This window comes from Lepeophtheirus salmonis, chromosome Z (genome assembly GCF_016086655.4).
Source record: "Lepeophtheirus salmonis chromosome Z, UVic_Lsal_1.4, whole genome shotgun sequence".
Classification (NCBI taxonomy): domain Eukaryota; kingdom Metazoa; phylum Arthropoda; class Copepoda; order Siphonostomatoida; family Caligidae; genus Lepeophtheirus; species Lepeophtheirus salmonis.
The window spans coordinates 8,536,734-8,554,466 of record NC_092584.1 but is presented as its reverse complement, the minus strand read 5'-3'; the positions used below and the strand labels follow the sequence as shown (position 1 = coordinate 8,554,466).

Below are 17,733 nucleotides of genomic sequence, written 5' to 3'. Positions count from 1 at the left end.
TTAAATTATCAGGTTAAACTAATTTAGCCATTTTTTCCAACTAGACAGTTTTCCTTTTTTTCACCTGTCATTTTTCCTCGACATATCCCTTGAAAGAATCTAGCCATTTATTCCAGCTAGACACGTTTCCTTCAGATATAAGGTTAAATCTATTTAGCCATTTTTCCCAGCTAGGCACATTTCCCTTCTTTTTTTTCCGCCATTTTTATCCAGGCATTTACCCCTAGAAATATCACTTAAAACAAATCTAGCCATTTCTCCCAACTAGATTATTTTCTTTGTTTTCTTGGGATAACAGATTAAACAAATTTAGCCATTTTTTCCAGCTATACACATTTCCTTCTTTTCTCCTGACATTTTTTCCTCGACCTATCACTTGAAAGCATCTAGCCATTTATTCCAGCTTGACACATTTTCTTCAAATATCAGGTTAAACAAATTTAGCCATTTTTTCCACCTCCAAACTTTTCCTTTTTTTCTCCTGCCATTTTTCCTCGACATATGCCTTGAAAAAATCTAGCCATTTATTCCAGCTGGACACATTTCCTTCAGATATAAGGTTAAATCTATTAAGCCATTTTTTCCACCTATACCTTTTTCCTTTATTTTTCCCGCCATTTTTTCCTCAACACATCATTTAAACGAATCTAGCCATTTTCTCCAGCTGCCACCTTTCCTTTCTTTTTTCTTCCGCCATTTTTCTCCAGGCATTTAACCCCAGAAATATCACTTGAAACAAATCTAGACATTTCTCCCACCCAGATTATTTTCTTGGGATATCAGATTAAACAAATTTAGCTATTTTTTCCAGCTATACAACTTTCCTTCTTTTCTCCTGACATTTTTTCCTCGACATATCACTTGAAAGAATCTAGCCATTTATTCCAGCTACACAAATTTCCTTCAGATATCAGGTTAAACAAATTTAGCCATTTTTTACACCTAGACCTTTTTCCTTTTTTTCTCCTATCATTTTTCCCTCGACACATCACTTAAACGAATCTAGCCATTTTTCCCAGCTAGGCACATTTCCTTTCTTTTTTTTCCGCCATTTTTATCCAGGCATTTACCCCTAGAAATAGCACTTAAAACAAATCTAGCCATTTCTCCCAACTAGATTATTTTCTTTGTTTTCTTGGGATATCAGATTAAAAACAAATTTAGCCATTTTTTCCAACTAGACAGTTTTCCTTTTTTTCTCCTGCCATTTTTCCTCGACATATACCTTGAAAGAATCTAGCTATTTATTCCAGCTAGACACATTTCCTTCAGATATCAGGTTAAACTAATTTAGCCATTTTTTCCTCGACACATTACTTAAACGAATCTAGCCATTTTTTCCAGCTAGGCGTATTTCCTTTCTTTTTTCTTCTGCCATTTTTCTCCAGGTATTTACCCCTAGAAATATCACTTTAAACGAATCTAGCCATTTCTCCCAACTAGATTATTTTCTTTGTTTTCTTGGGATATCAGATTAAACAAATTTAGCCATTTTTTCCAGCTATACAACTTTCCTTCTTTTCTCCTGACATTTTTTCCTCGACATATCACTTGAAAGTATCTAGCCATTTCTTACCACTAGACACATTTCCTTCAGATATCAGGTTAAACAAATTTAGCCATTTTTTACACTTAGACAACTTTCGTTTTTTTTCTCCTGCCATTTTTTCCTCGACATATCACTTAAACGAATCTAGCCGTTCATTCCAGCTAGACACATTTCCTTCAGATATCAGGGTAAACAAATTTAGCCATTTGTTTACACCTAGACAGTTGTCCCTTTTTTTCTTCTGCCATTTTTCCTCGACATATACCTTGAAATGTCTAGCCATTTATTCCAGCTGGACACATTTCCTTCAGATATAAGGTTAAATATATTTAGCCATTTTTTCCACCTCGACACTTTTCCTTTTTTCTCCTCATATTTTTCCTCCACATATCCCGTGAAAGTATCTAGCCATTTATCCCAGCTCTTCACATTTCCTTAAATTATCAGGTTAAACTAATTTAGCCATTTTTTCCACCTAGACATTTTTCCTTTTTTTCTCTTCTCATTTTTTCCTCGACATATCACTTAAACGAATCTAGCTGTTCATTCCAGCTAGACACATTTTCTTCATATGTCATATTACACAAATCTAGCCATTTTTTCCACTTAGACATTTTTCCTTTTTTATCTCCTACCATTATTTCCTGGATATATCACTTAAAACGAATCTAGCAATTTTTTCCAGCTATACAAATTTTCTTTCTTTTTTCTTCCGCGATTTTATTTGCTGCCATTTTTCCCTTCAGATATCAGGTTAAACGAATATAGTTATTTTTCTGACCTATATTCTTTGTTTTTTTTTTTTTTTTTTTCAGCTATACACATTTTCTTTCTTTCTTCTTAAGCCATTTTTTCTGTGGCATTTTCCCCTGATTTATCACTTTAAACGAATCTAGCTATTTGCCCCATGCAGATTATTGTCTTTGTTTTCCTCGAGATATCAAATTAAACGAATATAGCCATTTTTTCCAGCTATACACATTTCCTTTCTTTTTTCTTCCGCTGTTTTTTCCTTCAGATATTAGTTTAAACGAATTTAGCTATTTTTCCCACCTACGCACATTTCCTTTTTATCTCCTTCCATCGTTTCCTCGAGATATCTCTTTGAATTAATGTAGCCAATTATTCCAGCTAGACACATTTCCTTCAGTTATCAGGTTAAACAAATCTAGCCATTTTCCCCAACTAGACAGTTTTCCTTTTTTATCTCCTGCCATTATTTTCTGGATATATTACTTTAAACGAATCTAGCCATTTTTTCCAGCTAAACACATTTCCTTTCTTTTTTCAAGTGCGTTTATTCTGCAGGCCTTTTTTCTTTGATTTATCACTTGAAACGAATCTAGCCCTCTTTTCCACCTAGACACTTTTCCTTTTTTTCTCCTACCATTTTTTTCTTGACTCATGATTTAAACAAATATAGCTATTTATTCCAGCTGAGCACATTTCCTTCCTTTTTACTTCCGCCAATTCTTCTGCAGGCATTTTTGCCTTGATTTATCATTTTAAACGAATCTAGCCATTTTCCCCAACCAGATTATTTTCTTTGTTTTCCTCGAGATATCAAATTAAACGAATATAGCCATTTTTTCCAGCTATGCACATTTCCTTTCTTTTTTCTTCCAGTATTTTTTCCTTCAGATATTAGTTTAAACGAATTTAGCCATTTTTCCCACCTTGACACATTTCCTTTTTTATCTCGTTTCCTCAAGATATCCCTCTAAACGAATCTAGCCAACTACTCCAGCTAGAAACATTTCCTTCAGATATCAAGTTAAACAAATTTAGCCATTTTTCCCACCTAGACACATTTCCTTTTTTATCTCGTTTCCTCAAGATATCCCTCTAAACGAATCTAGCCAACTATTCCAGCTAGAAACATTTCCTTCAGATATCAAGTTAAACAAATTTAGCCATTTTTTCCACCTAGACACTTTTCCTTTTTTTCTCCTGCCATTTTTTCCTTGACACATCACTTAAACGAATCTAGCCATTTATTCCAGCTAGGCACATTTCCTTTCTTCTTTCTTCAGCCATTTCTTCTGCAGGCATTTTTGCCTTGATTTATCATTTTAAACTAATCTAGCCATTTTTCCCACCCAGATTATTTTCTTTGTTTTTCCTAAAGATAGCACATTAAAGGAATATAGCCATTTTTTCCAGCTATACACATTTCCTTTCTTTTTTCTTCCGCCTTTTTTTCTTCTGGTATTTTCCACTAGAAATATCACTTTAAACGAATCTTGCCATTATTCCCCACTAGATTATTTTCTTTATTTTCTTGGGATATCAAATAGAACAAATTTAGCCATTTTTTCCAGTTACATAAATTTCCTCTCTTTCTCCTGCCATTTTTTCATCGACATATCACTTAAACAAATCTAGCCATTTATCACAGCTAGACACATTTCCTTCAGTTATCAGGTTAAACAAATCTAGCCATTTTCCACACCTAGACAGTTTTCCTTTTTTATCTCCTACCATTATTTCCTGGATATATTACTTTAAACGAATCTAGCCATTTTTTCCAGCTAAACACATTTCCTTTCTTTTTTCTTCCGCCTTTTTTACGCTGCTATTTTTTCTTCAGATAATATTTTTAATGAATATAGCCATTTTTTCCAACTAGACATTTTTCCTTTTTTTTCCCTGCCATTTCTTACTGGAGATAGTTTTTTTAAACGAATCTAGCTATTTTTTCCAGCTAAACACATTTCCTTTCTTTTTTCAAGTGCATTTATTCTGCAGGCCTTTTTTCTTTGAATTATCACTTGAAACGAATCTAGCCCTTTTTTCCACCTAGACACATTTCCTTTCTTTTGTCTTTCGCCTTTTTTACGCTGCTATTTTTTCTTCAGATAATAGTTTTAATGAATATAGCCATTTTTTCCAACTAGACATTTTTTCTTTTTTTTTTCCTGCCATTTTTTACTCGAGAGCTATCTAGCTATTTTTTCCAGTTAGACGAATTTCCTATCTTCTTGTCTTCTGCCATTTTTCCATCAGATATTATTTTAAACAAATTTAGCCATGTTTTCCATCTAGACACTTTTTTTTCTTCCACCTTTTTTGCCTTTAACATTTTTTTCATCTAGACACTATTGATTTTTTTTTTAATCCGGTAGCATCCTAGAGACCCTGGATCAATTAGATACGCAGTCCTAAGATGCACTCAAAAATAACTTTGTGTTGTGCTTGGATACATAAATAGAGCTATGCTTTACTTTTATTTATTTTATTATTATTTTAACATATTGATACATAAAACAGGAAATTAAATCTACAGGATATAAAAACATGTCACTAAAAAATTGAAGCATTAATTAATTCTAAATATTATTCTATTGATACGATTAAAAGTTTGTTAGATACGATATTGAATGTACTTTTTTATTGGCTCCTTTATATAATAATATCGTAAACTGCCTGTTACTCATCTCAGTCTTAAATATAAACAGACAAAAAAAATTATAAAAAGTTGTCTTCCTAAATTGTGGCCCTTGAATATCAGCATCACTGTCCCTTGATAGTCCGCTATTACCCATATATTTAATTGGAGAACATTAATACCCCTCCTCCCCTATTCTGCATTCCCTAAAGGACCAAAAAACAAAGATTTATTGTGCTGTAGTTTTAATTAAAATAACTGTAGTAAAATCCTACAATTATGAATATTAAAATATATTTGTGATGGGGGGGATCGAAGGGGTCGTCAGTCTACTCAAAAAGTATAATTATAATTACAGTATGACCTCTAAAAATTATGAAATATTGTCCCTAAAAGTGTGCGGAACATTTAAAAATCACCTAATCTACTCCTTGGAAAATTCCCAGAGCAAAGTTTCCTTGGAAGTTTTCGAAAAACTTTCCACCCCTTTGCAACTCAACTCATAATCGAGGATTTAGACAATTTCTCATCCCTAATGATCATATTATCTTCTATAATTAATAATTGATTATATACAATGTGAAGAAGTTCGAGCACGAACCGATTTTACCTCTCTTCTTCTTATTCTTTTCTCCCTATTTGTAGTTACCAAAGACAAAACATATGTTGTGTACAATTTGCGATTTTTGGTCAAGTTGCCACTTATTTTAAAATCAAATTATACAAGTTACAACCAAAAAATTAGTTGAATCATTTTAAATGAAGGATTTACATTACTTCTTGGGATGAGGATCATGCAATGATTAAATATTTTATGGATAATCCATATATTAGTGCTCTAATTTTTAACTACTTTAAAAAAAATAACTAAATGTATGTATTCTTTGGCACACTATCAAATTGAAATGCCCAGAGTTATATTACTCAAATAAATGATAACCATGAAATGAAAGTATCAATGTATAGTTGATCAGTGGAATGTTTAACTAAATAGTGCATTTAAAGACGAAGAAATTGAAACTTGTACAATTTGCTTATAAAAGTTGCAATTTGTACACAACATATATATATATATATTATACAAAGAATATGAAGCAACGCAACGCTTTTGAGTAATTCCATGTCAAATCAACGAGGGCATGTCCCCCGACCTTCTCAGATTTGGATGATTTTTGGCATACAAGGTCAAATTCACGAGTAAATTGAATGTGCCAAATTTCAGCACATAATTCTGAGTCGTTTCTGAGATATAGATACTCGTCTCAGACCAAAATTTTCAACGTCACTTGTGAATTTTTTGATCCAAAATACCTCTTGAAATTTGGTACTTAAATATTTTGAAGTGTTAGGATTTTTAAAAATAAAGTCAAAATGACAATATTTAAATTTCTGAAATATACTAGCAAGTACTTGAACAACAATAAAAAAAATTACCCAACTCGTATGAATATGAAACTTTGGGAACATGTTCTACATAAATAGACTGTGCCAAAAATCGTGCTCCGGTAATTTGGTCCATTTTACTTACGTTTTTATATCTTAAACTTATTTTGTGATTTATATAGACTGAAAAAAAGAAAACTGAAGTACAGTCATTCATATTATTGATAAGAAGTTAACAAATTAAAAATTATATATATACGTAGTTTATAATTTACCACTTATTTATATGTACCTTGTTACTAAAAATTACATTATTTAGATCCTTTTAAGCTCATGAATGGGGTATATAGAAAATTGATATAGTCTGAGTGATGTTTCCCGTTGGCACAAATATAAAAAATTTGTTCATCCCAATGAATTAATTATATTATTAATGCCCCATTGATTGGGGAATATTTCATATTATTTAAATAAAACTTATTTTAATTCCAAATCCATTCAACTCCGTACGTAAATACATGTAACTTTACTAACTCTTGGCTGAATTAAATTTAATTACTTAAAATTACATTATTTTTATTCTTCTAAACTAATGAATTGTTTTTAGCGTTCCAAGAACGCTACCTAAGTATGGAAGTAACGGACCAGAGGAAGAGCTAATAAAGTAAACGATTGGATTGGGGTGTACAATTATAAACTATTTTATATTTTTCAGGGATTACGATTTAAACGTACATAAAACTACGATAATAAAATAAAAATACAAGTAGACACTATTGCTAAAAAGGTACTTAGATCGACTAAGGTTAAAACTCATCCCTTTGTCATATTCATAAAACGATGGTGATACACACCATTGGAGAAATGAAAAATCGATACAGTGTGTATGAAGTTTTCTATCCCTTTCTGTTCGGAATCTAACATATAAATAAATTATCATCTTATTAATTAATTATATTATTATTCAAAGATCAGTGAAGGATATTATATTTCATATTATTTGAATGATACTTACAACATAATCTTGTACAAACCCGATCTGAAGTGGAGAATTTATTTTTGAAGAGCAAATTCATCATTTCAAATGATTAGTTTTATAATGTTTTCATAGTTTCCTTTATAAAACCCTTTAATATAAATCTACTTTGATTTTGAGTTGTATACATTTGATCAATCCATCATTTTTTGCTAAATAACATTTTTTAGGATTTCAAATATTATCCCAAAAATGGAGAAGTTGCTTAACATACCACGTGATTTTAAGGTAAAATTACAACTACAACAAATATTAAAGCCTTATAATTGTACAAAGTTCAAATGAGTTCACCAAGTAGAATTTATGATCAAAAATGTTGTTTTTCAACACAACAGGTTGCGTGATATGAGCTTGTGCTCCTCCAGATAGTATTAGAACTCATTATTGGAAAAAACATTATTTTTAACACTTACAACCTCATAATTTTTGAATTGTGAAGTATGTTATCTTTTATTTTTCACCCGGTATATAATATATTATTATATAATAATAATACGTGCGCGCAACTGGACAACAACTACGAAGCTATCTACAGCTGATGTGAGCTCTCTTACAGAAATCAACAATTAAATAATACGTAAGTACATGAGCTGTCTAGCTGTTCGCGCTTTTTATATTTCAATGAATTCAAAACATGAATTTTTCTAATGTTTTCAATTTCATGTTCGTAGCAATTATTTATTTTATATTTATTATTTTCATTAGTAATTATTGAAAACTCTTGGGAAAGTTGTGGTTAAGTCCAGGATGTGTGAAGAGGAGGTCGTTGTTATTCGATTCGTTTTGCCTCCGGGTAAGAATGAAACCTCTTGCACTGAGGACCTCGCTTTTGCCTTTGATCAAACTCAAGAAGTAGGCCTCAATCCCACTTGGATTCATCATAATCAAGTCCTGGATTTGAGATATTCGAAAATGGTAAAGTTATTCCTTGACTTGGAATGGTTTTTGTTTTAATTTTCCAGTTTATTGATTGTTGAAGGACGTGTTTGTTATGGATCCCTTCGATGGTGAGGTCTTTGAGGATGTGAAGAACAGCAAAGCCACACTTGTGGGCCCTCGATGTCTACTCACATGCCTACAAAAGAAGGAGCCTATACCCGAACTTCCCTACCCCATGTTCACTGCTGCCATGAAGGGACTTGTCGTTACATCCACTGGATTTATTAAGGAGAAGAAGGGAGAGTTAATTGGGTTAATCGAGAGAATGTCCGGTGTTTACAGCAGCACTTTTCACGATGGAGTCACTCATCTTGTGGCTGCAGTAAGGATCCATCTACATTTACTTACTACTAAAATAATAATAACTGTATTGATTAGGTTGTTCATAGTCCAAAATACTCGGTTGCAGTTGAGAAAGAGATTCCGATCATGACTGAAGAATGGGTCCTTCAAGTTTGGAAGAAAAGCCAAATTGACAATGTAGCAGCTGTGGATCGACAATTCACTCGCTATGCGTGTCCTGCATTGATGGGTCTGGGTATTACTGTTTCACAAATGAGCGTAAAAGATAAGGAGGTGATCAAGAAAACAATTGAGTCTCATGGAGGAATCTATTTGAAATCATTAGATATGCATACTACAAATGTTCTAATCATACCCACTCCAGAAGGGGAAAAATATACTTATGCAAAGAAATGGAAGATTCCTACTCTAAACTCAAATTGGATTTTTGATTCCATTGAAAAGGGACATTGTCTCAGTTTAGATGATTATAAGGTCGAAAAAAGAAATGTTTCAACTCCTACAAAGGAGAATATTTCTCAACTTAAAGACGTGTCCTTGTGTAGTACGATATTGGCTCCGAATGGGGATGAAACATTAGGTGGGGATAAAGTTAATGAAACATTGGAAGCCTCAAGCTCAACTCCTCTGATGACAAAAAGTGTCAATCCTAGTACCGAATCTTGGCTCCTCAATTTAGATCTTACTCGAGTAAAAAAAGCTGGACTTTTTTTGGACGGATGTCGAATTTATCTAAGTGGATTTAATGAAGCTCAAGTAGAGCATCTGATAAAAGTATTTCAATTTGCTGGAGCTAAGAGAATGTCTCAGTTAAGTCCTTCAGTGACGCATATGATCATTAAATCATTTGCTAAAACAAAACATTTAAAAGAACTGAACTTGGATCCACATCAAGTCACAATTCAATGGGTTATTGAGAGTATGTATCTTGGATGTCTTGCTTCCGAAATGAATTTTGCTCCTCCAAAGATGCCGTTCTTACCTCTTCCTTTTGCAAAGGAGAATAATACTCCTACAAATCTGGAAAGTGTTACACAACTCGACAGTGACATCCTCGCACAATATTCTAAAAAACAAAATCTTATTGAAACGCCTAATCCAGTCGTGAGCCAAGCAAAAACCGATGAAGAAGACTATTCTCAACTAACAAAATTTCTTACGAACAAAACTCTTGCTCTTGTTGGCCTAGATCAAGAGATAGAACAAGAGTTGAGTGAATGGATTGAAGAAGAAGGTGGGGAAAGGGTGACTCGTCGTCATCGTGATATAATAAACTATCTCGTTCTCCCTGTCTATGGTTGTAGTGATCATCATTTTAAGGCAAAGTATGAAGTTAATCATCTATGGCTGAGTGAGTGCTTTGATAAGGGTGGATTTGTGGAGATCGAATACTTCTTTAAGCCTTATGATATTGATATTAATATGAAGGTAAAATAGTACACTACTGGATATGTTCTTATTGTATTATTTCATTTTTATTTGTTAAGCCCTTGGATGGAGTTGTCATTGGTATAACTGGATTTGCTTCTCAGGAAAGACAATTTCTATGCTCAATAACTGAAGCACTGGGAGGGATCGCTCAAGAAACTTTTGCTCGCAAAGAAAAAGAAGATGTAAAGAAATCCACGCATCTTGTCTGTTTGAATCCTAGTGGAAATAAATATGAAGCAGCTCTTAGGTGGAAGCTACCAGTTGTTTCCAAAGATTGGATAATGACCTGCACTGCCAAAATGGCATGGGTTTCAGAAAAGACTTTTCTAATTGGCGAATCGGAGGTTTTCTCCCCAGATAAACCTCTTCCAGAAGATGTCAATGATATTAGTCACGAAAAGAAATCTTTGAAAAAGGATGAAGATACAAATAAGAGTGGTTGTGACTTTAAGTGTGATTCTGAAGCTTCTAGAGGTTTAAGCCCATGCTTAAGTACCAGCAAGGCACTGAATAAAAATTTGATGATAAATCGCAAGAAGTGTGATTCGCAATCAGATAACCAATCTAGTCCTTGCTTTGAGAGTCGATTTCATAAGCGTAAACGATGTGATTATGATGATGGTGTCAATCAAAATTCAAATTTCGAGAAAGCAGATACATCTTATAGACTTCAGGGTTCTTTTCTTGAGGAGGAAGATTCTAGTCGTCAATCAAACAGTTTTTTGAAGCGTGGATTTTGTAATACCGTATCAAATAGAAGAAGCACTCAAAATGAAACTACTAATACAATAGAAGAAGAACCTGACGATATCGACAAAAGTGTAAGAAAAAAACATAGAAATTCAGATTGGACAAACTGTATGAAGGATTTTGATGACTCTCAAAATATTCGTATCCAACATGAAGCGGCATTGGATGCACTACAAGCTAAAGGGATCCCTATGCTAGAAAGGGCAGGGAGATCATTTGACAATCTCATGGAGGGTAAAATGAATAAATTAGGAAAATCATGGAAACAAACTGGTAAAAGAGTTAAACTCATTCGAGATGAAGACTCCATTGATAGAAGTGTTTCTCATAAACTCCCATTTCGTGGAATTAAAGTACTTTTTGCCAAGAAATGTTATGAATTTATAGATGACATCTCAAAAGCTGTATATGTACTTGGAGGATCCATTTCTCCCGAATACGACGAAGAAAATGTTACTCACGTTGTGTTTTCCTCTGACGAAGGGAATAATAGTGCTCAAGAATTGAAACAGGCCATGAGAGATGAAAAAATAATAATTAGTCCGGATTGGGTTCTTGCTTGCAAACAAGAGAATCGTCTCTTGGATCACTCAAAGTATTCTTACAGTACAAGTTCAAAAATATTAACTCAAAGTGAAATAACAAATTCTCTTACTATATCCAAAGCAAATAAAAAATTAAAAGAAAGTAAAAGTGAGGAAAAATCGCTTTATTTATCGCAAGAAATTGCCAAAATGAACGAGATTATCAAAGCGGGTACGTCTAACGCCAATGGGAGGAAAATTAACAATCCCATTAAAATGACACTATCATCGACCGAATGTACACCAGAGAGAACTTCACTTGGTGGACTTCCTAACAAGGATTCTACAGAATTTGATAGTCAAGCATTAGGATCTCAAATACAGTGGGTCGATCCTAAAGAGTCTAAAGAACAGATGAAACTTGCCGAAAAGTTAAATGTGCAGGATTGTGAATCTCATGTTAATGCTGTAAGAATTAAATTTTCTTGGTTTCTACTCAGGGCCGACGTCAGAGTAAGGGGCTTACACGTACCTTATGGACCCCGTAATTGAAAACCATGTACATGTAGAAAATATGTTTAGATTTTCTCTCCCGCCCCTGTACGATACTTATTAGTATTTCGCTCCCTTGGCATTGGAATACTGGCGCCGGCCTTTCAACTTAATGTATATACTAAGTGTTTGTATTTCTATTTCAGATGAGCTTTCAATCAATTGAAACATCAGATAAAAATATGGCTATGAATACGAGGCCTGAAAAAAATGAAAGCAGTCATACATATCGTTTTATGATATCAGGATATCCTGAGGATTTAAAGACCGCCTTTGGAAAGTTGGTTGATTCAGTGAACGAAAGCAAGATTTCATTTTCCAACATGAATGGCTATGATGCAACTGCAACGCATGTCATAGCTCCTAAATTACCTCGATCCGAAAAGATGTTGTGTTCTATTGCATCAGGAAAAATGTTTCTTCACAATTCATATTTTGAGAACTGTATGTCCCAACAAAAAATAATCATTCCTGTAGATAAATACGAATGGGGCCATCCGGATAACCTATTTCTTTCTAAATTGGATGAATCTTGTTTAGAAAGACAGCTAGCTACTGCCTCATATAGATGGCGAATTAAAATAGGTGACAAACGAAAAGGAGCCTTTGAAGGTATTGTTGCAATTATTCATACAACGCCAAAGCGTAGAGAAGCATTTCAGCGGTTAATCGAATTTGGAGGAGGACGTGTGATCACTCCAAGTCCACCATATTTAGATCCAGAAGACGCTACACACTGTTTAGCTGAGCCTTCCAAAGTTCCCAAAAGTAAAATTGATTATAGTTCACTTGCGTCTCGTGGTATCGCCGTTGTTAATCCCCTCTTCATAAATGAGTATATTATCAATGATCCACCTCCGCCTGTAGAAAATTATTTGATTGAGGAATTCAAGCCTCTGTGGGAAGAGCGTTTATAATCTATTAAGTGAACGAATCTGCAAAGAAAATTAAAATTGTTATATGCTGTTGTAGCAATGGGTTATTTATTATTTCATGTCATTTGTGAATAATGATTATGCCAATGGTTGAATAACAATTATATATATCTCAAATATAAATCAAAATGATAGAGTGTAATCGAGCCATATAATTATTTGTCTTTATGAATAGTTTTTCTCAAATAAATGCCAAAAATAATAATAGATGAAATAAAAAGAAATCCATTATTTTTAATTGATTTTCCCCCCATTAATGCTGATCTCCTTGGCAATCAAAACAGCGCTGACATGACGGTCGGACTCGACAATGTCTATTGTTTTATTGACAATTGTCATTGCAGAGCAAAGTTTATCCTTGACATCAAAATGATCGGAACGGAGTCAACGAAACCAAAAAACAACGTGATTAGCTGTTATAATATCATACCATAAACACTACTCACATTTTCAGCCGCCTGGCCTTTGTTTTCGCCTTAATCGAAGGAAAAATAAACTTAATGAATTTTCTCCTTGACCGTGTCCATATTTGACATTTGCTCAAAAAATCACAAAACTGTACGAGGTGTTTATTGTACGAAATCGCTATCCATCCTGCGCTAACCGATGGACTTATACAACGCGAGATACATATTACTAAAGGTATCTATTGGGGAAATAATGTTTTTATTTTTAATACATCTATTAACACAATCAGTTTATAACGTGAGAGCCAAATTGTCGTAATTCAAATATTTAAATATAGAAGAATTAAGCTAGGAAATTCCATCCTTTAATTTTGAATAATGGTGTTGTCCAATTTTTCTAAAATATTTCAGGTGCTTCCGTAGGATTATTTCTTGGGGGGTTCGTTTTTGATTTTTTTTTTAAACCTAAAAATTAAATTAAATTTTCTAGTGAAAACTTAATTTTTCTTTATCACTTTTAGTGTGGGACCTAAACCTACACCCCCTTCGGAAACCCCTGTATATATTCTGAACATACTCTCTAAATTTTTCAGTTTTAACATCAGATAACATGTGAAATCCCACTAATATTTGTCATTTTTGAGTTATGACAATTTGGGACACAAACCACGAGTTGTAGTTTTCAAGGACAGCCCTCTTAATAGGCCTTGCGCTTGATTAAAATTTAAAAAATACCCCAAAAAGTCATACGAGAAATTTTTTCATAACAGTAAGGAATATCATTGTTTGAAAAAGTATTTAAAATAAATATGTCACAATTTATTAAAGACGCCCACAACAAGACTTGGGCTCAGAGATTAAAATAATATGAAATACTTGCATTTTAAAAAAAGAAAACGAAAATAATACGGTCACCCTGACAATTTGAAGAAATTATTGGAGCAATGCAACTTATTTGTCATTAGCCAAGAGCGTCTGCATGAATATTTTTTTTTGGTGGCGGGTGACTTGGTTTTTGGATTTTTTTTTTGAAAAAATTATAAAATCCATAGCTATTCATAAACAATTAAACTTTTTGGGAAAAAAATTTTAACTTATAGAAAAAAATTTCAAAATTAAGGTTTATCAAAAAAATTTCAAATATTCAAAAATTTTATAGAAAAAAATTTTCAAAAAAAATCCACAGCTGTTCTTAAAAAACATTAACTTTTTTGAAAAAAAATTCAAATATACTTTTTTTCCAAAAATCCAAATCTATTCTCAAAAAATTTGGAAAATATACTATTGTTCAAAATAAATTAAATTTCTTAGAAAAAAATTTCAAAATTATACAACTATTTACAAAACAATAAATTTTTTGGAAAAAAATTCCAAAATACACAGTTACTCCTAATGAATAAAACAAATTTGAAAAAAAAATCAAATATTCAATTTTTTTGAATTATTTTTTTATTGTAAAAAGCAAAAATTATTATTCTTTTTTGAGGGGGGGGGGATCAGACACCCTGTCATATAGGTAAATTAATGAGTGTGCTTTGGAGTGATTCACCTGTACAATCTGTATATATTAAATGGAATGTTTATCAGGAAGTTTTAAAAAAAATACTTAAAGGGGGGTTGATTCTGATTATTAGACTTAGGGTTTGTGATTTCAATCGCTCAAAAATTACTCACTTTGATCCCTTTTTTGATAAACTGCTCATTTGCCTTTTTTTTTGATAAACTGCCTTCATTAGGCTCTCTTTTTGGGAGTAAAATATGTAAATAATGAAATCAGGATTATGATTACATGATCGGATATTTGAAAGAGCCAGATTCTGACAACTGAAATTTAGAGGAAGAATACATTAAGTACAAAATTGACTGTTGAATATCCCTAATTGAATCTTGCAACAAATGAGAAATACTTTTACTCCAAACTGCCAAATCCTGATCTTCCATTTATGCAAAAGGTTGGATGTAATATCAGTGGTGGTGATGAAAAGGTCCCTACGTCTAACAAGACTCCTGAAGATCTACCCAATTTCAAATTTCCTTCAACTACTAATGTGGACGTCTTTTAGTAGGTTAAAAACTACCAATACTGATCGAAGGCAAAAATTAATGGAAAAAAATCTTTCTGAAATCTTGAATTGTCGATATTTTATAGCAAAATTTATGAATAAACTATGATTAATATGATACAACACTAAATACATTAAATTATATTAACCAAACTGTATTTTTCTTTATATAACAATTGCTCAATTTTGATATTTTGGGTACTCATTTTTCAAAATTTTAGAGTTCCTTTTTTTTTTTTTTTTTTGTTCATTTTGACACAGATATATACCAACATTGAGGGAGAACATTATTTTCTTTTATATGAAGCAAAAGAGTTCTGAATTTAAATCAAAATCTGTTTTATTTACTCAACAGTCTGTACAATACATTAAATTAAAAATTCTATAAATCCTGACGTCATAGACTATGATTGGTTCCGTGGTTTGTCAAAATCTGCCTGCCTTTCCCCGCAGTCGGTACGATATATCAAATTGATAGTATTATAGTATTAGAAGCAGAGGTGTCCGCAGGGGGTGGGTAGTGGGGGCTGTAATTTAGTGTTAGTAGCCGTGGATTATTGATATAATTTTTGGAAAAATTTAATTTCCACAAAATTTAATTTTCTGTGAAAAGCTCTGGATTTTTGAAATGTTTTCCAAAAAATATATTTTTTGAAATGATTTTTAAAAAATTTAACGTTTAAACTTTTTTTCAATAAATTTAATTTTTCAATTTTTTTGGAAAAAAATCTCAAATTATAATCCTGTGGACGCCCCTGATAAATAATGTCAAAATCAGATCTAGAATTGAAAGCGGGATTTTTTATTAGAAATCTTTATGGGATTTTTTTTTTTTTTTTTTTTTTTTAATTGTCTCATTACTAATTATTATCCTTAAACTAGGATTTAGCCTTTACACAATTCGTGTAACATAGGGCCTCAATAATATCTAAGGCTGGACATGTAAGATCTTCATCTAATAACTTGTTAACAACAAGAATACTTTTGATGAACTAATTTAGGTATATAATGAATTACTTAAAGTTTCTTAATTTTATTGAAAAGGGATCCATTTAAGTAACACAACTCTTTTTTATATTGTCGGACGTGATGAATGAACTATTCATGGGGGATTTATCCTCAAAAAGTTATTTTATTTATTTAGTAAAAAAAAATAAAAATTTTATTCAACCATTGAGCCATTAATTCAATTCTTCTGAATATATTCTAGAATCTAACCAATACAAAATTTTTGATGCAAAGATATGTTAATAATAGCAAAAAATTACTCGGCGTTGCTCAGGCCAAGGAGGGAGTGGGAAATCACATTGACAGGGGTCAATATTATATCGTTTTAATGGGTTAATATAATGGACTCTAGGGAAAGAGCGGTTAAGGGAAAATACACAATTCAATCTAAAAACAAGGAAGACGATATTCCTTACACCGACCTATAATATAGTATTATTGTTGTGACGTAGTCGCCCATTATTCTTATATTTTCACTAGGGGGAGACGACCTTTCAAACTGGCTGAGTGTCTGGAGGAACATGTAGAAGCTTCTAATTTTAAGGGAATCAGAATTCCTTCCTTGCCTTGAGTGTCCACTCATTTCCTAGAGTCCTTTAGTATAATGTATTTTTATTATAAATTTAAATGGAAGAAATTGTGTTATCAACTTCAAATAACATACCAACATATGTATATGCATCCAACAAATCTAGATGAGAAGTCTTTTTTATTTAGTCAAAAAGTAAATAGCATTTATTAGAATTGTAGAGAGGAACACAAACCTACCAATATACTTGCAAAACAAAAAAGTTATGGAGAATAATGTCGTCCAAAAAAAACCCTTGATAATTGGTTCATTTTTGTAAATATTGAAAAAAATATGTAATAAAATGCCTCAAAAATTGTTAGGAGTCTAAAATGTTATGTACAAAATGCATCGTTTGGTGGTATTTCTTCTTAAAAAATTGAAATTTGACGTTTAATTGAAAAATGAGAACAAATGAAAAAAATTGTACAACTATTCAAAAAAGGACAGCTTTATATACAAACGAATTTCCAGATAAATTTCAACAAATTTTATTTTATGGACGAGTCCACTATTTTATTGGAAATCCATTTTTTTTTGCACCTGAAAAAAAAAAAAAAAACTAAAGTCCAATTCTCACCAATCTCTTATTTTGCCTGTAACTTTTTTGATTGATAATAAATTTAGAAAACGTGTCGTTATTTGTATCGTTCTTTTTTGAGACGCCTCTCACTTTTTGATTTATTGAGCTCCAAAAAACTGTTTTTGTGTTTTGGGTATGGAATAATCGTACCGCATTTCCCTCCCCCACATCAGTACACTCGTCCTAGCCTGACCAGGTTAAAAAAGGGTAAACATGCAAAATTTCAGCCTCAACGGTGTGGGCACCCATAAAGGATAGACATACCCTATTATATATATATATAATTAATTTTTTGTTATGTAAATTGTGCTAAT

The 17,733-nt window shown here is 32.2% G+C and overlaps 1 protein-coding gene across 2 annotated transcripts; it reads left to right on the top strand.

Annotated features, from left to right (window-relative positions):
• Positions 1 to 7,862: 7,862 nt before the first annotated feature.
• Positions 7,863 to 13,014, top strand: LOC121130086 (DNA topoisomerase 2-binding protein 1-A). 2 transcript variants are annotated; one of them, XM_040725796.2, is made up of 6 exons: positions 7,863 to 7,933; positions 8,062 to 8,271; positions 8,336 to 8,617; positions 8,674 to 10,026; positions 10,086 to 11,771; positions 12,002 to 13,014. In XM_040725796.2, the coding sequence occupies exons 2-6, from the start codon at positions 8,104 to 8,106 to the stop codon at positions 12,770 to 12,772; spliced, it is 4,260 nt and encodes a 1,419-aa protein (XP_040581730.1). In that variant the 5' UTR covers positions 7,863 to 7,933; positions 8,062 to 8,103; the 3' UTR covers positions 12,773 to 13,014. The 2 variants fall into 2 exon arrangements, with proteins under 2 accessions (XP_040581730.1, XP_071749771.1); XM_071893670.1 differs by lacking the exon at positions 7,863 to 7,933 and adding an exon at positions 7,934 to 7,956.
• The last annotated feature ends 4,719 nt before the right edge of the window (positions 13,015 to 17,733 follow it).